At 40.1% G+C, this 18,210-nt stretch overlaps 1 protein-coding gene across 2 annotated transcripts in view; it reads right to left on the bottom strand.

Moving 5' to 3' along the window:
• gfra4a (GDNF family receptor alpha 4a) overlaps positions 1-18,210 on the bottom strand; it is a 152,660-nt gene that overhangs the window by 33,003 nt on the left and 101,447 nt on the right. For both annotated transcript variants that reach the window (XM_004554787.3, XM_076877586.1), the window contains one exon: positions 2,706-2,987. In XM_004554787.3, the coding sequence (XP_004554844.1) occupies positions 2,706-2,987 (282 nt within the window). The remainder of the gene's footprint in view (positions 1-2,705; positions 2,988-18,210) is intronic.

The following is an 18,210-nucleotide window of genomic DNA, read 5'->3' on the forward strand; positions in this document are numbered from 1 at the left end:
GAGCACAGATTACTGCTGCTTCCACAAGTTAAAACCATAAAGTGAAAACAACAACAATCGTGTTTTACCACATCTGGTCTGATGAGTCTTGATTTCTGCTGTGACACTGGAACCGTAGGATCAGATGTTGGACCTTTGGCTGAAAATCTAATCAGTGGTTCAGGTTGTTGTTGTTGGTGTAATGGTTTTATTGGCCCACTTTAGACATCTTTAGCATCGTTCACGTGCCACCTAAGTATTCCTGCTGACCCTGACTGTGTCATGTCACAAAGGTCAAATTGTCTTAATCTGATTATCTGATGAAGAGTGACCAGATCTCAGTCCAGTAGAGCAGTGATTCTCAACCATTGTGCGTGCTGTGGAAGATTACCTGGTTCCACCTGATAAGCACTCTTAGGCTACGTTCACACTGCAGGTCTTAATGCTCAATTCCGATTTTTTGATCAAATCCGATTTTTTTGTCTGCTCGTTCACACTACAAATAAAATGCGACAGCAAACGTGCTCTAGTGTGAACGCTCAATGCGGACCGCATGCGCAAAAGAAGACGTCACACACAACGCGCTCTGTTTAGACCCAAAGCAAACAGTATTGTTTGACAGATGGCCCTTAATAAAGACTTCGGATTTTACGTTGCCCAATTTTTGCTTTAAGTTATTTTGTTATTTACATAATAATGTAAATAACCTAATAATGATCCTTATTGCTGTTTTAGAGGAGAGGTGCTTCAAAGGATAGTTGCAGATTTCTGTCAGAATCTGCAGATTATACAGTACAAACAAAATGTTCACGTTTCTCCAACGTTGTCTTCCCAACAGTTTCACTGGATGGCAAGGAAGCGTTTGCGATGTCTTCTCGGGCGCTTCTCCGGAGCTGATAATTGCCGTCTGTCTTGTGTCAGTGACGTAAAAGACGGATTTAATGCGACATGACCGTTGAAACAGCAGTCGCTTTCTGAAACATCGGATATGTATCGGATTCAGTACCACATATGATAGTGACCCAGATCAGATTTGAAAATATCGGATTTGCGCCGTTCACACTGTCATACCATGATCGGATATGGCTCGCATAGGGTCAAAAAAATCGTATTTCATGCGCTTTCGCCTGCAGTGTGAACGTAGCCTAAGTGACTGGCGTAACATGCAAAGCAATTACATTCTCTTCCACTAGAGGGCAGTACAACTACCTGCTCTAATTAAATGGGTTGCCAACTGCCAGTTGCATAATAGCAATACAAGGAAAAAAGTAGCCAATCTGTCCTGCGTCCTGAAGAAAATTCCAACCCAGATGAAGGCCCTAGCATGAGTAGTGGTCAGAAGAAAGCAAAGAAGGACAAATTGATCCAATTCCGCTATGCCTGGTGGCAGGGAAAAATGCTTTTTTGTGACATTTGGTGGTGTGCTGTGTGACTTTTCTAATGTGAAATACGTGCCATGGCTCCAAAAGGTTGGGAAACACTGCAGTAGAGCACGTTTGGGACATGGTGGAACTGGAGGTTCATATCATGTGCAGCTGAAAAATCTGCAGGAACTGCGTGATGCCATCATGTCAATATGGTTTCAAATCTGTGAGGAATGTTTCCAGCACCTTGTTGAATCGATTTAAGGCACTTCTGAGGGTAAAAGTCGGTCCAATCGCATACTAGCAAGGTGTTCCTGGTGAATTAAGTGGGTAACCGTAATAGAAGTATATATATCTATCTATGACATAAAATGTTATTGATGTTTAAATAGAGATGAAGCGATGTTTAAATATAAAGTACATGCAGTTAGAAAAATAAATATTTATTATTAGTTCTGAACTTGAAATGTAATGAATAAATATTTATTGGGGAGGAGCAACTGCCGTACATAAACGGATGTTTTAGTAATGTTTGGTTGACCAACAGTCCATTACATAAAATGCACGACAGAGGCGTGATTGCTTGAAAGCATGCGTGTTGTTTTGTCTACGTGTTGCATGAAATTGACCTCATAAATGTTTTCTACAGACACTGATTGGTTTATCCGTACTTATATTTACATTGTTGTCAGCTTTGTTCTAGAGTCGAGCTTTTTCCATTTGGTCTGAATGTAAAAGCATACGCATTTTACAGGGCCTCTGGATTTTTATGGCGTTATTTTTGTGCCACTATTCTGAGCGCACGTAAAAAAAATGTGCAAGTACAAGTGTTACATTTTGAGGAGAAATTTATTTTGAGCGAAGAAAAGCTAAGTTTGAGTGAACAAAAGTCATTGCTGCGTTTTTGCTATTATCAATATGCACACACAATGCTCAGTTTTCGACATAATAATGACTCTTTTCATTTCAGCCTGGAATCTACTGTCAAGCCATCTGGAGGTGGAAGTCTAATTCATGTGTACTGGGTGGCACACACTTGATAATCGCAGTGACATGATACCCCAACTTCTGCCCGCCTCTTTTAATGCTACTCAACTGAAGGAAATCCAGTTAGAGAAACTGTCCTCAAAAAATGGTTTCAAAAGTATCATAAAGTTCCACATTTAGCATGATTCAAAGCAATACGTTTTAAGTAGCATGGACTACATAATCAACAGTTCACTGTAACTATATATAGTTACAAGGATATTAATAATGAATAATAAAATAATGATTAAATTCACAGTTTTTGAAACAGCTTCTGGGTCCTGATCCGGATCCTGGTCCACCTACTGGTGACCTTGGGACTAATGCGAATCTTACCATGCAGCACAGATTGATGCAGACTCCAGTAGATACTCAGGCAGTTCTTCTCCTTCTTCATGCCTCGTTTACATTGGCAGCCATGCAGAGGGGTGGACAGAAGTGCCGTCATGGCGTTCTCACACTGGTTTCGCGCCCCGGGCCCCAGTTTCACGCTGCCGTCCCCTGCCACACACTGCCTGAGGGTGCGCAGTCGCGGGCTACAGGTGTCATCGCTGGAACAGGTGTCACCAGCACGCAGACAGTCCCTCCCACCCACAGAGAGGGCCATACGTGGGATTCCTGTGAGACAAGGGAGAGGACATGTTAGAGTCGTGATGGATTCTCGAGAGACAGCCGTGTAGATCTGTTTTGTCTTTGTTATTTTTTTTCACGTACTGACAGTTGTATTAACCAGTTTTTGCTTTGCTAATCGGAGGTTATCAAAGGTGGAAACGCATCAGACAAAAGACTTTGACTTACTTACTTTGAGGATAGAGAGTTAACAGACAAAAGGTCAGCCAACATATTTTGCCCTCCTGTTTATACAGGTGTAGCTACCATCCCCGTGTTTGTTTAATTATTGATCTCATTGGCTCATTTTCTGTACTCCCCGACAAAGCTGTTTTGCTACTTTGTGAAAGCATTACTTTCAAATTAAAAGCTAATTTAGTACGCACTCGCAACAGAGGATGACCTTCAGTCTTTAATATGAGTGAAGCTCCTGATAAAAGTCCACTTGTGCGCCCCTCATGTTTGTCATAAACTTGGAGTGCCCGTGTCCCATAATGTGAAACTTGTCGGCACACTATCATGGGGGATAATCAAAAAATGTTCACGGCTAATTTGTGCACTAGAGTAGTTAAAGCTCTCCAGACTTACAGTGGGGATTCATAACGTTTTATTTGCTCCCCCCGCGATGAGAGAGCTCACTTTGACGTGCGTAGCTGATGGGTTTGCTCCTTTAAGCAAATCAAAACAAACTGCTGTAAATAAATGCGAAGTATTTATGACTCGCTGGTTCATCTCTAAGACAAAGCAATTGAGCTGAATTTAATAATTGGATTACATTTTCGCATCCCTCGTCAGCAGCCATCAAACACGGTCAATGATTCCTCTTGCCAGTAAAAAAAAACAACAAAAAAAATTACATTCATAAACCCGAGGGGTGCGCTATATTATTCATGAATTCATACACATGTCACATGAAATCCATCTGGTGCCACTGACTAGGTTTTGATGAAACTTGTATCTCACCAATACCAGACGTGTTCTAAATTACACTGAAGCGTTTCAGCTCCAGTCAAAACAAAGTGTCATATTTGTTACAGATTGGCCCAGAGAGCAGCTGTATTAGTTGTGGGGGGGACAACATTTTTACCGTCTGCCTTTTTATTTCATGTGGCACTAATAACATGCAAGCTTTATTCCCCTAAGGACAATATTTATTTCCAGCTGTCTAAGAGTTCCTGCTTAATATTCAAAATATACAGTGCATGTAACATTAAATGAAACATCTTATTATTAGAGTAAAAAAAAAAAGAAGAAGCTAGAAGTGAGTGAAAAATGCTAAAAAATAAAGAGCTAAATAAGAGTGTACAGTGGTGATAGCCCGTTTTTGCCTCTAATTGGGCTCATTAATGAAAGGATCAGTAATTTTTTTTGCCATGTAAACTATCTTAAGCTGCGAATGCTAATGTTTGTCTGCTGACAATGCAAATTTGCAGAGGAACAACAGGATATGAGGTTAGACATCTCCACTGTCTTATGCAAATAGTTAATTATTTTCATGCTAACTGCTAACATGGATGTCATAAGTTTGTCAGGCTCGTAAGCAAAAGTACTGCGAGAGCTGAAACTTTAAATTGGACGATGGTGCAAGGAAACTTAAGAGTACAGCACCAAATTCTTTGGCAATCAATCAAATAGTTTTATTTTATTCATGTCACCATGGCGACTCAAGAGGAGAATGACAGATGTCGAGATTCAGATTCCCAAAGATTGGATCAAACAATGCCACCTCAACACTTTCTGCAAAAAATAAATAAATAAAAAAGAGTTAAAATATTGTCTTTTAGTGACATTTTGTGTCTTTATTTCATAGCTGCAGAGAAGAAAGGGAAATGTAAGGAGAGAAAGTGGTGCAAATTGAAGTAACTGAACCTGGGACTTGCTGAATTTGTGCTCTAGCCACACTGCTTCTGGGTTTCTCCGCAAAACTTAATTTTTAACTGTTGTGGATATCCTGAAGTTTTAAACACCGCATATATGTCAGGCTGGATTTTGGTGAAAAGCATCTAAAACATCTCGATGCACCAAGAACGCTTGAATTTCAGGGAATGGTGCAGCTATAAAATATCAACTTTTCATGTTTGCGTACACCAAAGTGAAAATTTAAGGCCTAAATGAGACATACAGGCCAGTTACAGCTTAATAAAATTGAATTCCATCTCACTAACTGTGGGTTAGTTTTAGACTAACCCACAAAACTGTCAGAATTGCTCATCCCTGTTTGACTCAGACTGTCACTCTCCCTGGATGGATCTCGGGGGTCGATCAGATAAAACAAAAGGTTACAACTTCTTTGGCTGAAGCCTTCCACACTCGTGAAGAAAATGGGTTAACTGCCACGTGCCCGGCTGGATACGTCTCAACTGTGCCGAGGAATGAGCTAATCCAGCGGCGGCCTGTCAATAAAAAACTTAGACAGTGAGGCAAGAAGCTTGTTGCTATGTTTGTGGATGCTGCTGAGAGAAAGCATCTGCCACTCAAGTGAAGAGCTCATTTTTGCTGATGTCTTGACAGGCAGAACTTATTGTGCCAAACAACAACAACAACAACAACTACAAAAGAACCTACCTCCCTCCTCACCAAATCAGTTATTTCACTATAGAATCTTAAAATCTGATGTATCTTATGTAAAGCACGGGGCGGTGGGGAGAGAAAAAAAGAACTGCAGGGTGAGATAATGTCATTCGTTTTTGATGCAAATCAGCTCTGCTCGAGAGTTTTCTTGGATCAAAAGGTGGTACCTAGGAAAGAAAGAGTGGAGGAATCTGCCGTATGTCAAGATGTTTCACTCGCTCTAAGAAACCCCTAAAAAGTCAGATTCGCATTGGAAACTTGGAGGTGAGGAGAAACAATATTTAAACACATTTGGAGTTGCTTCGTTTTGCTTCTCTCACGCGAGTGCGTTTGAACTGCAGGTGAGGGCTGGATTCGTGGGTGGCGCGCGCATGCGTGCGTGTGTGGCTGTGTGTGGGTGTTCTGGTTTAGAAGGTGGAGCAGAGAGGAAACTTAAAGCAGAGTTTTCCTTGCAATTGGTTTCAAGTATGGTGGGGGCGGTTGGGGGTGGGGGAGAGCTCCTGTGAGCAGTGGCAGTGCGAATCTTATTAAACTGCAACTAATCCAGTGTGGAGAGAGGTTTGATATTTGTCTGAGGAATTAAGCAGCACTCCAGATTGCCAGAGATAACTGTTTGCCTGGAAACAGAGCCGCGGCGCACCGGCAGTTCAAAGACAGACAGTCAAAACCAATTAGGAGAAATCAGTTGCCTTGTCATTCAAATTCGTTCCATCCTATATCACTTCCTGTTTACCCCACCGAGGTAAATAAACTATTTGGGCACCCTCTCTCTCTCTCTCTGCTTTTTTGTTTCTCTTCCTGCTTTTCCACTGATTCCCTCTTTCACGCCATGCTTTCCCCACATTCTTCCTGTCATGGCCCCCTACCCAGCTTGCGCTAAAACACACCTGGTACAGTTCAAAGAGAAGATTCTGAAATCAGAGAAACATTTTAGTAAATAAACGTTTTTTTTTATGGAAAGAAAATGAAGAAGCAGACAAACACAACACTGAATTCACTTGTCATTCCTGTGATGTCGGGCCAATTTGGCTTTATTCTTAGAGCCGGAAACAAAAACAGACACGAAGAATTAACAATGTTTTTTTTTTTTTTGACAGGGAAACCATGGAAGTGCTCACATTAGCAATAACAGGGGGGGAAATGATTGTGTTTTAAATGGCGGCACAGCGGACCGCGAATTGAAAACAACCGTGGAAAGCACGTCACGTGTCAATTCACAGTGCAAAGAATGAATCACTGCCAGTATCCTTTAAAAATCTATGAGCTCCATCAAAAGCGTCACGTTCTCTTATGTCTCATGAAAGGAGCTGAGAAATGCTTAATAACTGACGTCCATCACTGCAAGCAGTTCATGAAAAGAATGATTATGATTAAAGGGTGTGGAGGACAGCCAAGCCAATAATAAAACGATGTAGTATTCAAAACATGCTGTGTGCTTGAACCAGAATCATGTTAAGATTTCCTAATGAGAGAATCCGAGTAGAGACCACTCGCTGTCTGTTACAGGGGAAGGAATCCTTTTTAATTTCCCAGTGCTCTGAGCTTTTTACATCTTCTAATTTTGTTTTTCCATCTTCAGGTTTTTCATTTTCTTCTTTTTAATTTATTTATTTTTTCTAGAAATACAGTGTTTGATCTGCAGTTGAGCTGCAGTTCCTTAAATAGCTTAGAGGCTCCAAAGGTTAGTTCCCATAGAATCTGGTGTTAAAGTGACTAAGTTCAGAGAGAAAAATTAGTTTATGCGGTACAATGTTCACAATCTCAGTAGCTAATAGTCTTTATAACATGTGATTTCTGTATAACTCACTAAGTTCGGGGTGTAGCTCCTTTGGCTGACAGGAGTCCTCACAGGCAGCTATCAGGCAGAAAATCAGGATGAAAGTGGACATAAAGCTGCGGCTTCCACAGACAGAGTTACAAATATAATGGATGATGTCATGTTGTATATGCTCATCCTTTTGCAAAGTGCAACACTACAGTTGCGAATCTAGTCACATACATCGCTCAGGTGTGATTTTGACACCTTCTTCCACACGCAGTCTTCAAATCCTGAAGGTTTCGTGGGCTCCTTCTGTGAACTCTAAGCTTTAGTTCTTTCTATAAATTTTCAGGGCAGGTGATTGGCTGGGCCATTCTAGCAGCTTTATTTTCTTTCTCTGAAACCAAATGAAAGAGTTTCCTTGGCTGTGTGTTTGGGATCATTGCCTTGCTGAAACATCCACCCTCTTTTCATCTTCATCATCCTGGTAGATGACAGCAGAATTTTTTTTTTTTATCGAGAATGTCTCAAAACATTTTTCCATTCATTCCTCCTTCAATTACACGAAGAGTGCCAGGGCCTTATACTTAAAAACAGCCCCACCTCCAAACTTCACTGGTGGTCTGGTGTTTTTGGGGTGATATGCAGTGCCTTTTGACCTCCAAACATGGTGCTCAGATTATATGTCACAGGCTTGTCTAAATGTTGTGCTTCACCATGCTTTATCTTCAGAAATGGAGTTTTGCCTTGTCCCTGCTGATTTCAGGTGTTTTTGAAGCTCTCCACAAGTGGCTCTTGGACGACTCTTCTTATAATGTTTTTATCTCTTCTGTCTGAAATCTTGTAGGGAGCACCTGGTCGTGGCCGGTTTTTGGTGAAATAATATACAATCAACATTTTTGCTCGAGCTCACTAGTTTTACTCATCATGAGATGTTTCTTGTGTGACACCTTTTATAGGCTGTCAGTCGGGACTGAACCAGCTGATATGAATTTGCACTCATTGGCAGGATTGCTTTCTAATTACTGACAGATTCTGGCTGGTGTCATGACTTTCCATGCCTTTTTGCACCTCCTGTTCTTTATGTGTTCAATACTTTTCTCCCCTTATCATTGCACATTACTTAATTTATGGACATTATGGTTTGATTTCTTTGCATGTGTGGTTTGGATGGGTTTTTACTGTCATCTGGTAAGAACTGTATGTCAATAACACCTTTACAAATATATTTTAAATTGCTAACGTGTTCAATACTTATTTTACCTGCAGTATGTTGTGTGTACTCGGTGTACTATGAATACCCAGTATCATAACTGGCAAAAAGTTCTGTATAAAAGCCTCTCCCCTCATCCTCTGCTATAGCAGAATGAGATGGACCATCGACTAATTTCCAGCCTTTAAAAAGCACTTATGTTAATAGAAATGCCAGTGCTAGCTAGCTAACAGCGATTTTCATTTTTTACAATAACTGCATTGTGTTTAACTTCACACAACTCTACCCTATGGAAGCTCAAGCACTAGTATGTGAGCAGTCTACTAACACAAGTGTCTGAATGAAGATACTGTAGCCATCAAAAACATTAGTGAAGCTTTAGCTGCCATATACAGCTTGCTGGAAAAACATCAATGGTGGAAAAACAAGTCAGCTGCTGTCAGTGCTGCTGCTGTTCCAAAATAGTGATATAAAGCAATAAGACTTATTGGTGCCACACTTGTGGGCCATGAAAGTAAATAGACATTGTGTATGAAACTTAATTTATCTTATTGAACTTGCCCAAGAGGTAGCAAAAAAAGCTTTCTTTACATACTGTTTAGAAAGACTATTCCCAATATCACCATATAAAAACCCCACCAAAAACAACTGCCCAGTCTTTAACTCAGTATAAAGCAAGCATTCCACTCTTTGCTAAATGTTCCAGCTACAAGTTTCAAACACTGACGTAACAAAGATCTGGACCTGTAACTGATGACTGAAGTTTGTTATCTCTATTTGAGCTGATGCAGTCTCCATGCTGCTTGTAGTTTTTTTTCTTCTTCTTCTGATTTGACTAGAAAAAAAAAAATCTTTTGCTTCATCAGTCGCGCTACAGCTGAGTAACTTGCTATAAGACAATATCATGAATCTTATTAAGGATAACAGCCTCTTGAATTGTTTGGTAAATCTTTGACAGCACTACCAAGGGACAATGCTTTTGTTATTGTATTGTAGCTCCCTATTAGCTAACCGTGCCTCCCTGAACACTTTTTAACCGAGATGACTCACACAGTGTCTGCTGGGGCTTTTCTGCTCTGTTGTTGCTCTTTTTTTCACAGCTACTAATAATGCCCTCTCTCCTCCCCACCAGTTTTGCCAAAAATGCAATATTCTTCCCATAAATGCATGGACACGTCAGTGTCAAAGATCCAACATGCTTGCATTAATGTCCTCATAGCAGTAAAAAAAAAAAAAAAACCCAAAAGAATATAAGCATGTTAGCATAACTTTAGTTTGTATTAAAGTCTCCTTGGACAACAACTTGCAATGCATGATGAAATTTAGAGACGATCCAAAGTACTCTGGCTATGATGCAGAATGCTCTTCCCAGATTCCTCAGTGACTAATCCATCCCAAAGAATGTCAATATTATTCCACAGCTGCTTCAGAAAAAAACATGCAAATGCAAGTTGGGCATTTTTGCTCTTTTTTTTCTCTATTTTTCTGTCTTCTTCGAATTCAAATGTGTATCATTTACCCAGAAAGTATACGGAAAAAAGTAGCAAAAAAAAAAATCAATTTTTTCCAGTGAGAAAGTAACTTTACCCCTTTAATATAAAGATCATGCTTTTTGCCGAGACATTTATGTTTTGCAAGATAATATTAAATTGATTTTAGACTGAGCTTCAGTGATAGGAATGATGTGAAAGAATTTAATTATTATTATGCTAAAGTTAGATTACAAGATCAGAGTTTGAAAAGATATGGAAAAAGGCTCAGTACTTCAAAAAAGTACTGACACTAATATTATAATAATGAATGTGGGTTTTTATTTAAATGTGAATTACAGATACAGCATGAGAGAAATGGTAAATGGTAAATGGCCTGTATTTGTATAGCGCTTTACACGTCCAGTCATCCACCCAGTCATCCACCCATCCACACACACACACATTCACACAGAGAAGAATAATATGTAATAGAATTGACAGCATTTGGCACTTTAAGGTAGAAATCAAGCAAACTGTTGAAGCCCAGTGGTAGACTCGAGCATTTTACCTGTTTTCCCTCAACCACATTTCAGAGGTAAATGTATTTGCTCTTACATGGAAAGTCTGAAGTGTCCAGGTCCAAGCCAGCTGAGCAAACTCAGTCTGTTGATGATGAGGAGGACTATGTGATTCAGTGAAAATTCCCAGAAAAGCCAGACAGTGTTTGTCGACTACTTTTTCTGTAGGTGGCCAAACAGAAGAAATGAAGGCAATGGTGAGTTATTTTGTTTTTAGAAGTCTTCTTTGTGAAAGGCCAGTACAAAAAATTGGGGGTGACTTTTAAAAAAAAGGTAAAAGAGCAAAGTTGAGTTTGGAAGAACTGAGGACTGAGCAGCAAATTCAGCTGTAGACAGTGTGAGGTCTTTGTGGGAGAGCAAAGAATCTCCATTCCCTTTTCCCACACAAAGATTTTAGATGTCCAGTGTTGGTCAGTATTTTTTTTCCTGATGGATCTGAAAAAGTGAATCCTTGGACTACTGAGTGTTTGGTCCAAATTGGCTGTTCAGCCACTAGAGAAGTGATGCCAAGTTCATCTTATGCTGAATCCTTTCCAGCTATGATAACCAACTTACAACACCAGGGAGACCACTTAGTTAAACAGCAAAAACAACACATTTAAGCTCTTATTGTTATTCTTATTGTTTACGACTCTTTGGGGATTTTATATCAGAATTGTGCCTCTTGTTAAGTCTACACAGAAATCTACAAGTACAGTCAGACAGAGAAGAAAATAATGCCTGGTCCTTGTTAGTCCTTGTTGGTCCTGTCCTAAGCCTGGATAAATGGGAGGGTTGCAGGAAGGTGTCAGGTGTAATAATCAGCCCCAAACCAAAAACCTTTAACCTAACAAGATTATTGTAATTGGGAGAACAACAAAACTGGAGTTGCCAGAACTAAATCTAGCTAAAATCAACAACAGTCAAAACTTGAGAAAACGCAAAAAGCTTCCTTTATATTGAGTTTTCTCAACTTTACAGACTAAAAGGTCTGTTAAATACAGTCTCTTATATATCCCAAATCTATTCACCAAAACTTTGATATTCCCCATATCCCTGATTCTTCTCAGTCCTCCAGCAGCCTGTTTTGGTAGCTATTTGAATACGATTTGCATCATTCATGACAGCCTGCTCTAACTGGCAAGAGGTGTCGCTCTAAGTTATCCTTCAACCAATCAGAATACTGCCTAATAAATAATGGAAATTCCCCCACGTCATTTGCAATGCTGCAAGTAATAGCTTCAACTGCAAAGGTAAGACTATGTGGCACTCGATGAACCAGAGTTTGATCCTAAACGGGAAAAGGAAAATTAGAATGATCAGACTTATTTCTTCCAACTGAAATAGAAGTTGCATTCATAGCTAGCTGATAACAAAGGGAAGATTAGTCCATCCTAGCATGAATATTTATCCTATGAAAAACTATAGAATGAATTTCTAGCTGTTGATCAACCAGCAATATTATACGTCCAATGCTCTATCCATCAAATAACGTGGATAACCTCACCTCATCACCTCAAGCCACCAAATATTTCAAGCCAAAGTCATAAGCAGGAGTGTGTTGTGGAAAGTGCCAATGATCCTGTGCACACAATAGCTGTCAACAAGACATCCTATGTTTTTTGTTTGTTTGTTTGTTTGTTAATGTGCTGCTCGGGAAGAAGAAGCCGAACATGCTTGTTCAGCTTCTTCTTGTTCATGTTGATTGAGAAAGCCTGGTACAAAGAAGGAACTTATGTGAAGTCCAACAGATGTTCTGTTGCAGACCACAACGCTGGTAGAAAAATACTCTTAAAATGATGTCAGCTCGTGAGTAAAATGCCGAGAGAGGACACATTGAACAGGCAGTGTTTTCTTGAACTGGATATTTTTTGTAGTGCCAGGAAATCCATGAAGTGTCAGTCCAGATGTAATTGTTGCCAATTTTCTCAGTTAGAGAGCAATCTGGGGAAATAAGGCTATTTGTTTCATCTTTTGTCTGGGTGCTGTCTTCTGACCTTACAATCCTTACTGCTTTTTGGCTTTAACATTTGTAGACTTTACTGTGGATTGCTGTCACATATAGGATGTTGGGACAGAACCTTAATTCTACAAATAAAATAAAAAATACAGATAAAATACTGATAAGTTTAAATTACTCGGAGCAATTTTTGCTTTTAATGTTTTGCTCTCACAGTCCAAATTTCAAGTGAACCCTAAACACCCTACGAGGGAATCATAGAGGTTGCTGCCATGAGGTACATGTGAAGATGATCTTGGGGGGTTATGAGCAACAGATTGTGAGAACTTTTGACCTTTTATTGCTATGAATAAAACGTTTGAGAGAAAGGCATATTAGTAGACTACTTGGTGCAGTACCAGTCATTCTTTTCAATCATTGGCACCTTCTGGACAATTCAAGGAAGTTGTCCCTGGGATTTTGTAAGCCTGTCTACTGTTAGCTTGCTGCCACTGATGAGCATAGTAACTGTTATGAAATAATTATTCCCATATGTTTCCATTTCTAATGGCTTTGTTTTTTTCCCAAGCAGGGACTTTTATAGTTCAACGACATCCACTGTTCTGATGATCAGTTCTTGCCACATGTGGCTAAAAGCCTGGATTTCATCCCTTTTATGAAGTGATAGAATGGCTGTCTAGGAAATCTCAGAAGGCGCCTGAAAGACAACCTCAACAGTCTTCCCGAACACCTGCCGCACCAAGGTTTTACAATTCCTTATCTGCCCTGAGTGCTAAAGCAAAGCTCAGAAAGCATCGGTCTCCGTCAGAGCTGCTGTTGTTCTTGGGTTCCCATTTATAACAAGCCCCAAACACTTTCTGAGCACAGCACAGGCAAAGTCAAGAGTTTCCAAAAGAAATTTTATTATGACACCCTGTCTCCAACCTCTGTCTGTGAAAAACAAGAAGATGCTTTGCACATTTGGTGTGGTTCATGATCAGTATGGATGGGAATCCATAGGCAGAGGTATTACAGTCTACCCTGTTGGCATTATTTTTCTTCCTTGCATCCACCTTTCAATGCTTCTCTATTATAACTATTGTTCCCACTGGCATTTGGCCCATTTTAAGGCGATATATTGTTGCTTTCTCACATAAAGGTTTTCATATTTCTCTAATGATATTTTTATTCTCATGAACTGCTATATCCTCACCGTCCTCCAGAGACAAGGTGCTATAAAGTCTGATTGGAGCACAGAAGGAAGCATTAAAGAAAAAAAATAAAACCCTACGTTCTCTCACTTTCTAAATACACATGCCAAAATAGCTGCACTCCCCTCCTCCTTCCTGCATCATCGCCTATCTCTTCTTCTTTTTGTTATAAGAACACATGAAGCTGTGAATACACACAGACACCGAAATGAACAGAGCTGCTGTTTCTCCGCTTGCACACACACACACACACACACACACACACACACTATGTGCAGATTGCAAATAAACATCAAACACAGCACACTCGTACCCAGTCTCTTGTGTGTCGCACACAACCGCACATTCTTATTATTGTTTCATTTTTTTTGCTTCTTCTTCTGTTTTTTTTATGCCGCATGCACAGAAAAATGAAACGTCACGGCCAAAATACACAAATACGCCTCGGTGTTCCTCACATGCCCTGAACATGCTCTCCGCTGATACCTCACCTCTTCGCTTCATCTCCCCGGGACACCCTACGTCTGCATTAACTAGGGTCGAGCCAGAAAACATAGTTGTGTGTGTGTGCGCACATGTTGCTACCTGTCTGCATCCACAGTTTTGTTGCTGAGGATTACAAATGTGCCTCTTTCCTGTCAGCATCCTCCTTGCGTTTTTCTGTTTACAGCATTTATGTGCGAGCACGCTCTTACACAAACATTTGTGTAAAAATTTTTTTTTTGTCTTTTTGTGCAGGTGGAAATAATTTTATTGTTTGAGTTAATCCCAAGTGGGCAGAACAACAGAAACAAAGCTTCTCCGATGCTTTGTTCAGAGTAACTTGAGAGAGAGAGAGAAGCAGGGAACTACTTATTCGTTTTTTTAAAACATTTTTTTTTTTTTACCAAAGGCTCGTCATTTATCATCTTGTGGGGCCATCAGGTTAATTAACAAGGTTACCTAGGCAGCCCAAGGCTACTGTGTCTTGGTCTTGCGTTGAAGCATCGGTGCCAGTGCACTGATTATCTGAACCAGATTTTTACAAGGCTTGAAAATTCATTTTGTCCACATGAGGAATTTCATCTGCAATTAGCTTTTGCTTCTTACGTAGTTCATTTATGCCTTGGCTGCTCTGACCATGTTATGTCACATCCTGGTTTGCAAATTAACAGATCCAAATGAACAAATTAAAGGAGAAAAAGAGAAATCGGGAAATACATCATGAACATAGGTGTGTCTATACAGGGCATTAACACTTACTGACTAGTTTAAAGAAAATTGGATTAAAAACAATCTATGGCTTTTGCACAAGTCTAGTAAAGGTCTGCCTGCACTGCTTTATATTTGAGCTCTTCGTGCAATTCTATTCGTTTCATCACTCCTGCTTCGGTTCTGTTGTCGTCTCCCAGATCCAATAATCTTCTGTGAATCAGTCCCCTTTTCTTTAGGACTCAATGATATTCTCTGACTCTGCCTTCCGGACTCTCCTTCACATCTCCACCTGATCCCAGACACCATATTTCCTGTCTTTGTTGGGGGTGCCACTCTGCCACGATGCTTCGTTAGAATCTGACCTTAAAATCCTTCATTGTTCAAACTTGGTACTGCAGTAAAAACGTTACCATACATGTGTGTGTCACATGTAAAGCATAAAGGAATATTTCCTCAAATGAGAACACACACAAGAACACACTTAAAGGGTTCCCAGACTGGGAAACAGCTTTATGGAAAAAAAAAGATGTCACAGCATATAGCTTCCTGTATATGTGGGTGCATAGCTGCCATGCTGACCCCTGTCTGGCATCAAAAGTGCCTTAGTGGCTTCTGAGTGTCAGAACTGGACCATGAAAGACCATGAAAGAAGATGCAATGAATCATATTTTCTTTTACATCCATCATCAGGTGAGATGGCGGCACGGCAGTGTAAAGCTCTCGGCAATGTTCTGCTGCAAAGCCTTAAGCCCTGGCATTCATGCTGATGATCCTTTGACACGTGCCTCCTCCTCCTGCAGACCACAGACGTCATTCTTGATGACAGCAGTGGGCAAGATAGCATGATAATGCACCCTGCCGCATAAACTGCTCAAGAGTAGTTTGAAGAACATCACATAGTGTTTACGTCTGTGGGATGTGCGAGGAAAACAAGCCCATTCCCTGGTGGCCCACCTCACAACTTCCAAGACTTGAAAGATCTGCTGAACCTTGTTGCTGGGACACTTTAAGAGGTCTTGTGGAGCTGAAGCCTTAACATGTCAGAACAATTTTAATGACAATTTCCGTTCCCCCTGTCAGTGTTTTTAAATATATATTTTAACAAATTTGCTAAAGGGCGGATTATTTTAGGAGGGAAGGGTGTTGTTAATCAACAAACATAAGACCTCATAAAAAAATCTCTTTCATCTGTGTGGAAAAACAACAAGCTAACCGCTTTTAGGAACCAATACAACACTACCTGTGTCAAACAAAAATAATGACGATGGGACACTCATTACTGGTGATGATGAGAGCAAAACAAAACAAGAGACTCAACATTCTCAAGGAGCAATCAGCCAACGTGAACGCATTAACATAACCAAAGCGGTAGTCTGATTGTCGCGGCAATTTCTCGTGTTCTATTGCCCCCTGAGAAAGCACCTTTGATAACAATGAGTGAGTAGTTACGAGGTAACGCGTGTGTCATTGGTATAAAAGCACTATTTTCAAATGTCAGAAGCACAGTTTGAGGCCATGCTGGAAATGGTACTCCCACACTTAATGATGCAGCATAGTAAATATTCTGACCCAATAAACCCTGAGCTGCACTTGGCAATCCTTTAAAGCTGGGTCTTTTCAGCTAATGTGTTGCTTATCAGTACCCTGCCACGTTGCTCATGTGGGCAATAGGCAGCTTATTTTGTGTATCTCTGTTGGTTTGTGTTGTGTGAAGCATTAGAAGCAATAGAAGACACCCCCCACCCCCCCCCACCAAAAAAAAAAGAAGGCAATTGTACAGTAGCACCGGTGTGATCCATCTTTTAATCACAAAAATTCAATTCCTCTCAGTCCGACACGTCCTTGTTGATAGGATGGTTTGCCCTGGTGCGCTGTCCATGGTGCTGAACCTGGTGCTCACACAAACAAGGCTCTTGAAAAATGTAGCCACTTCCTATGCGTAGCTTAAACATTCACTTCAGCATGTGCAAAATTCCTCAGTAGCAAGGTGGCCAAATGCTATCAGCTCTGCTCGTCTGTAATGTCTATTGTAAGGGACAGTGTTAATTTAACAGCATAACACACATATTTGTGTCTAAAAAGTGTTGGTGTCTAAAAAGTCCCAGATTGAGGCCTTACTTTTTGTGATTTGTTGCTCATGTGGTATTGAAAATGGAATTTTTCACAGTACTTTCAAGCTGTGACAACCCTATTCCTCAATTAAAGGAACATGCGATGCACTGAACAAAACTAACACAAACCCGGCCAGTTCCAGACAAAGTTTCTTTCTGAAAGTCTGCAAAGCTGCTGTAATGCCATGCATTGTGTTTTTTAAGTAGTACATATAAGATGGAAAAAAGGGATAGTCAGATAATCAGGCAGGCAGACTGTGATTTAAAGGTATTAACATTCCAGTAGCAGGCTTAACATTAGTCCCAGTGACTACACACTGCACTCACAAGCGTAGTACTCAGAACTGGCATTGTATTCACGGTCGTTTGAGCCAGTTTGAGTTGAGAGTGTTGGTATGAACCTCCCAGTGGTTCTTCACTTCTGCTGTGTGCATGTTACTATTTACTGCTGTTCCCACCCATACCACAAAGACGAGCCTGGCCATTTTTCGTGTGATAGGTCTGACTATGTGACGGGCTAGTTAGTAGGTTACCTAAGTATACACCCCACAGCTAAAAGAACTACAAGCTAGTTGGTTTCATATCCTTTTAATTCATGTTCACCAACAATTTAAGATACAGTACACAGTAGCAGATCAGTTCAGTTACTCGCTATTGAAAATAGCTGTTAGTCAGTACTTACGGAGAGCCATAAGTGCCAAAATGAAGAAGTAAATACATTATTAAATAACTAATAAATTATTAAACAACTCCTTAAACATGTCATTAATCATTGAACATCGGAAATTAATGAATAAATAATTGATTACATTGTTTAAATAAAATGAACAGATTTTTAATTTAATTTTACTTTTATCAATTGATGGCACATTTGATTAATTATTTAATAATGTATTTATTTAATTCATTTTTGGCACTTGTGACCCTCCATAATTACTAACTAGTAGCATGTTACCAGCCAAAGTTGCATGTAATCTGCGAGTCCTGGTTTTTAGTTTCAGGATCTGAAGGATTTTATTTTTTTGTTTCCAGTCACTTTTTGTGCCTCACCAACCTTCTGCATTAGTGTGCAATCTTCCATTACACGCTACAAAATAATTATATTTGAAAGTTGCAGATCTTCGTGCCTGGTGTGAAATGGATTTAATACTCCCTGCTGCAGGCTCGGAAATGACTGAGTACATATAGATGTCGGCTTGTGAGTG

Source organism: Maylandia zebra, linkage group LG19 (assembly GCF_041146795.1).
Source record: "Maylandia zebra isolate NMK-2024a linkage group LG19, Mzebra_GT3a, whole genome shotgun sequence".
NCBI lineage: Eukaryota > Metazoa > Chordata > Actinopteri > Cichliformes > Cichlidae > Maylandia > Maylandia zebra.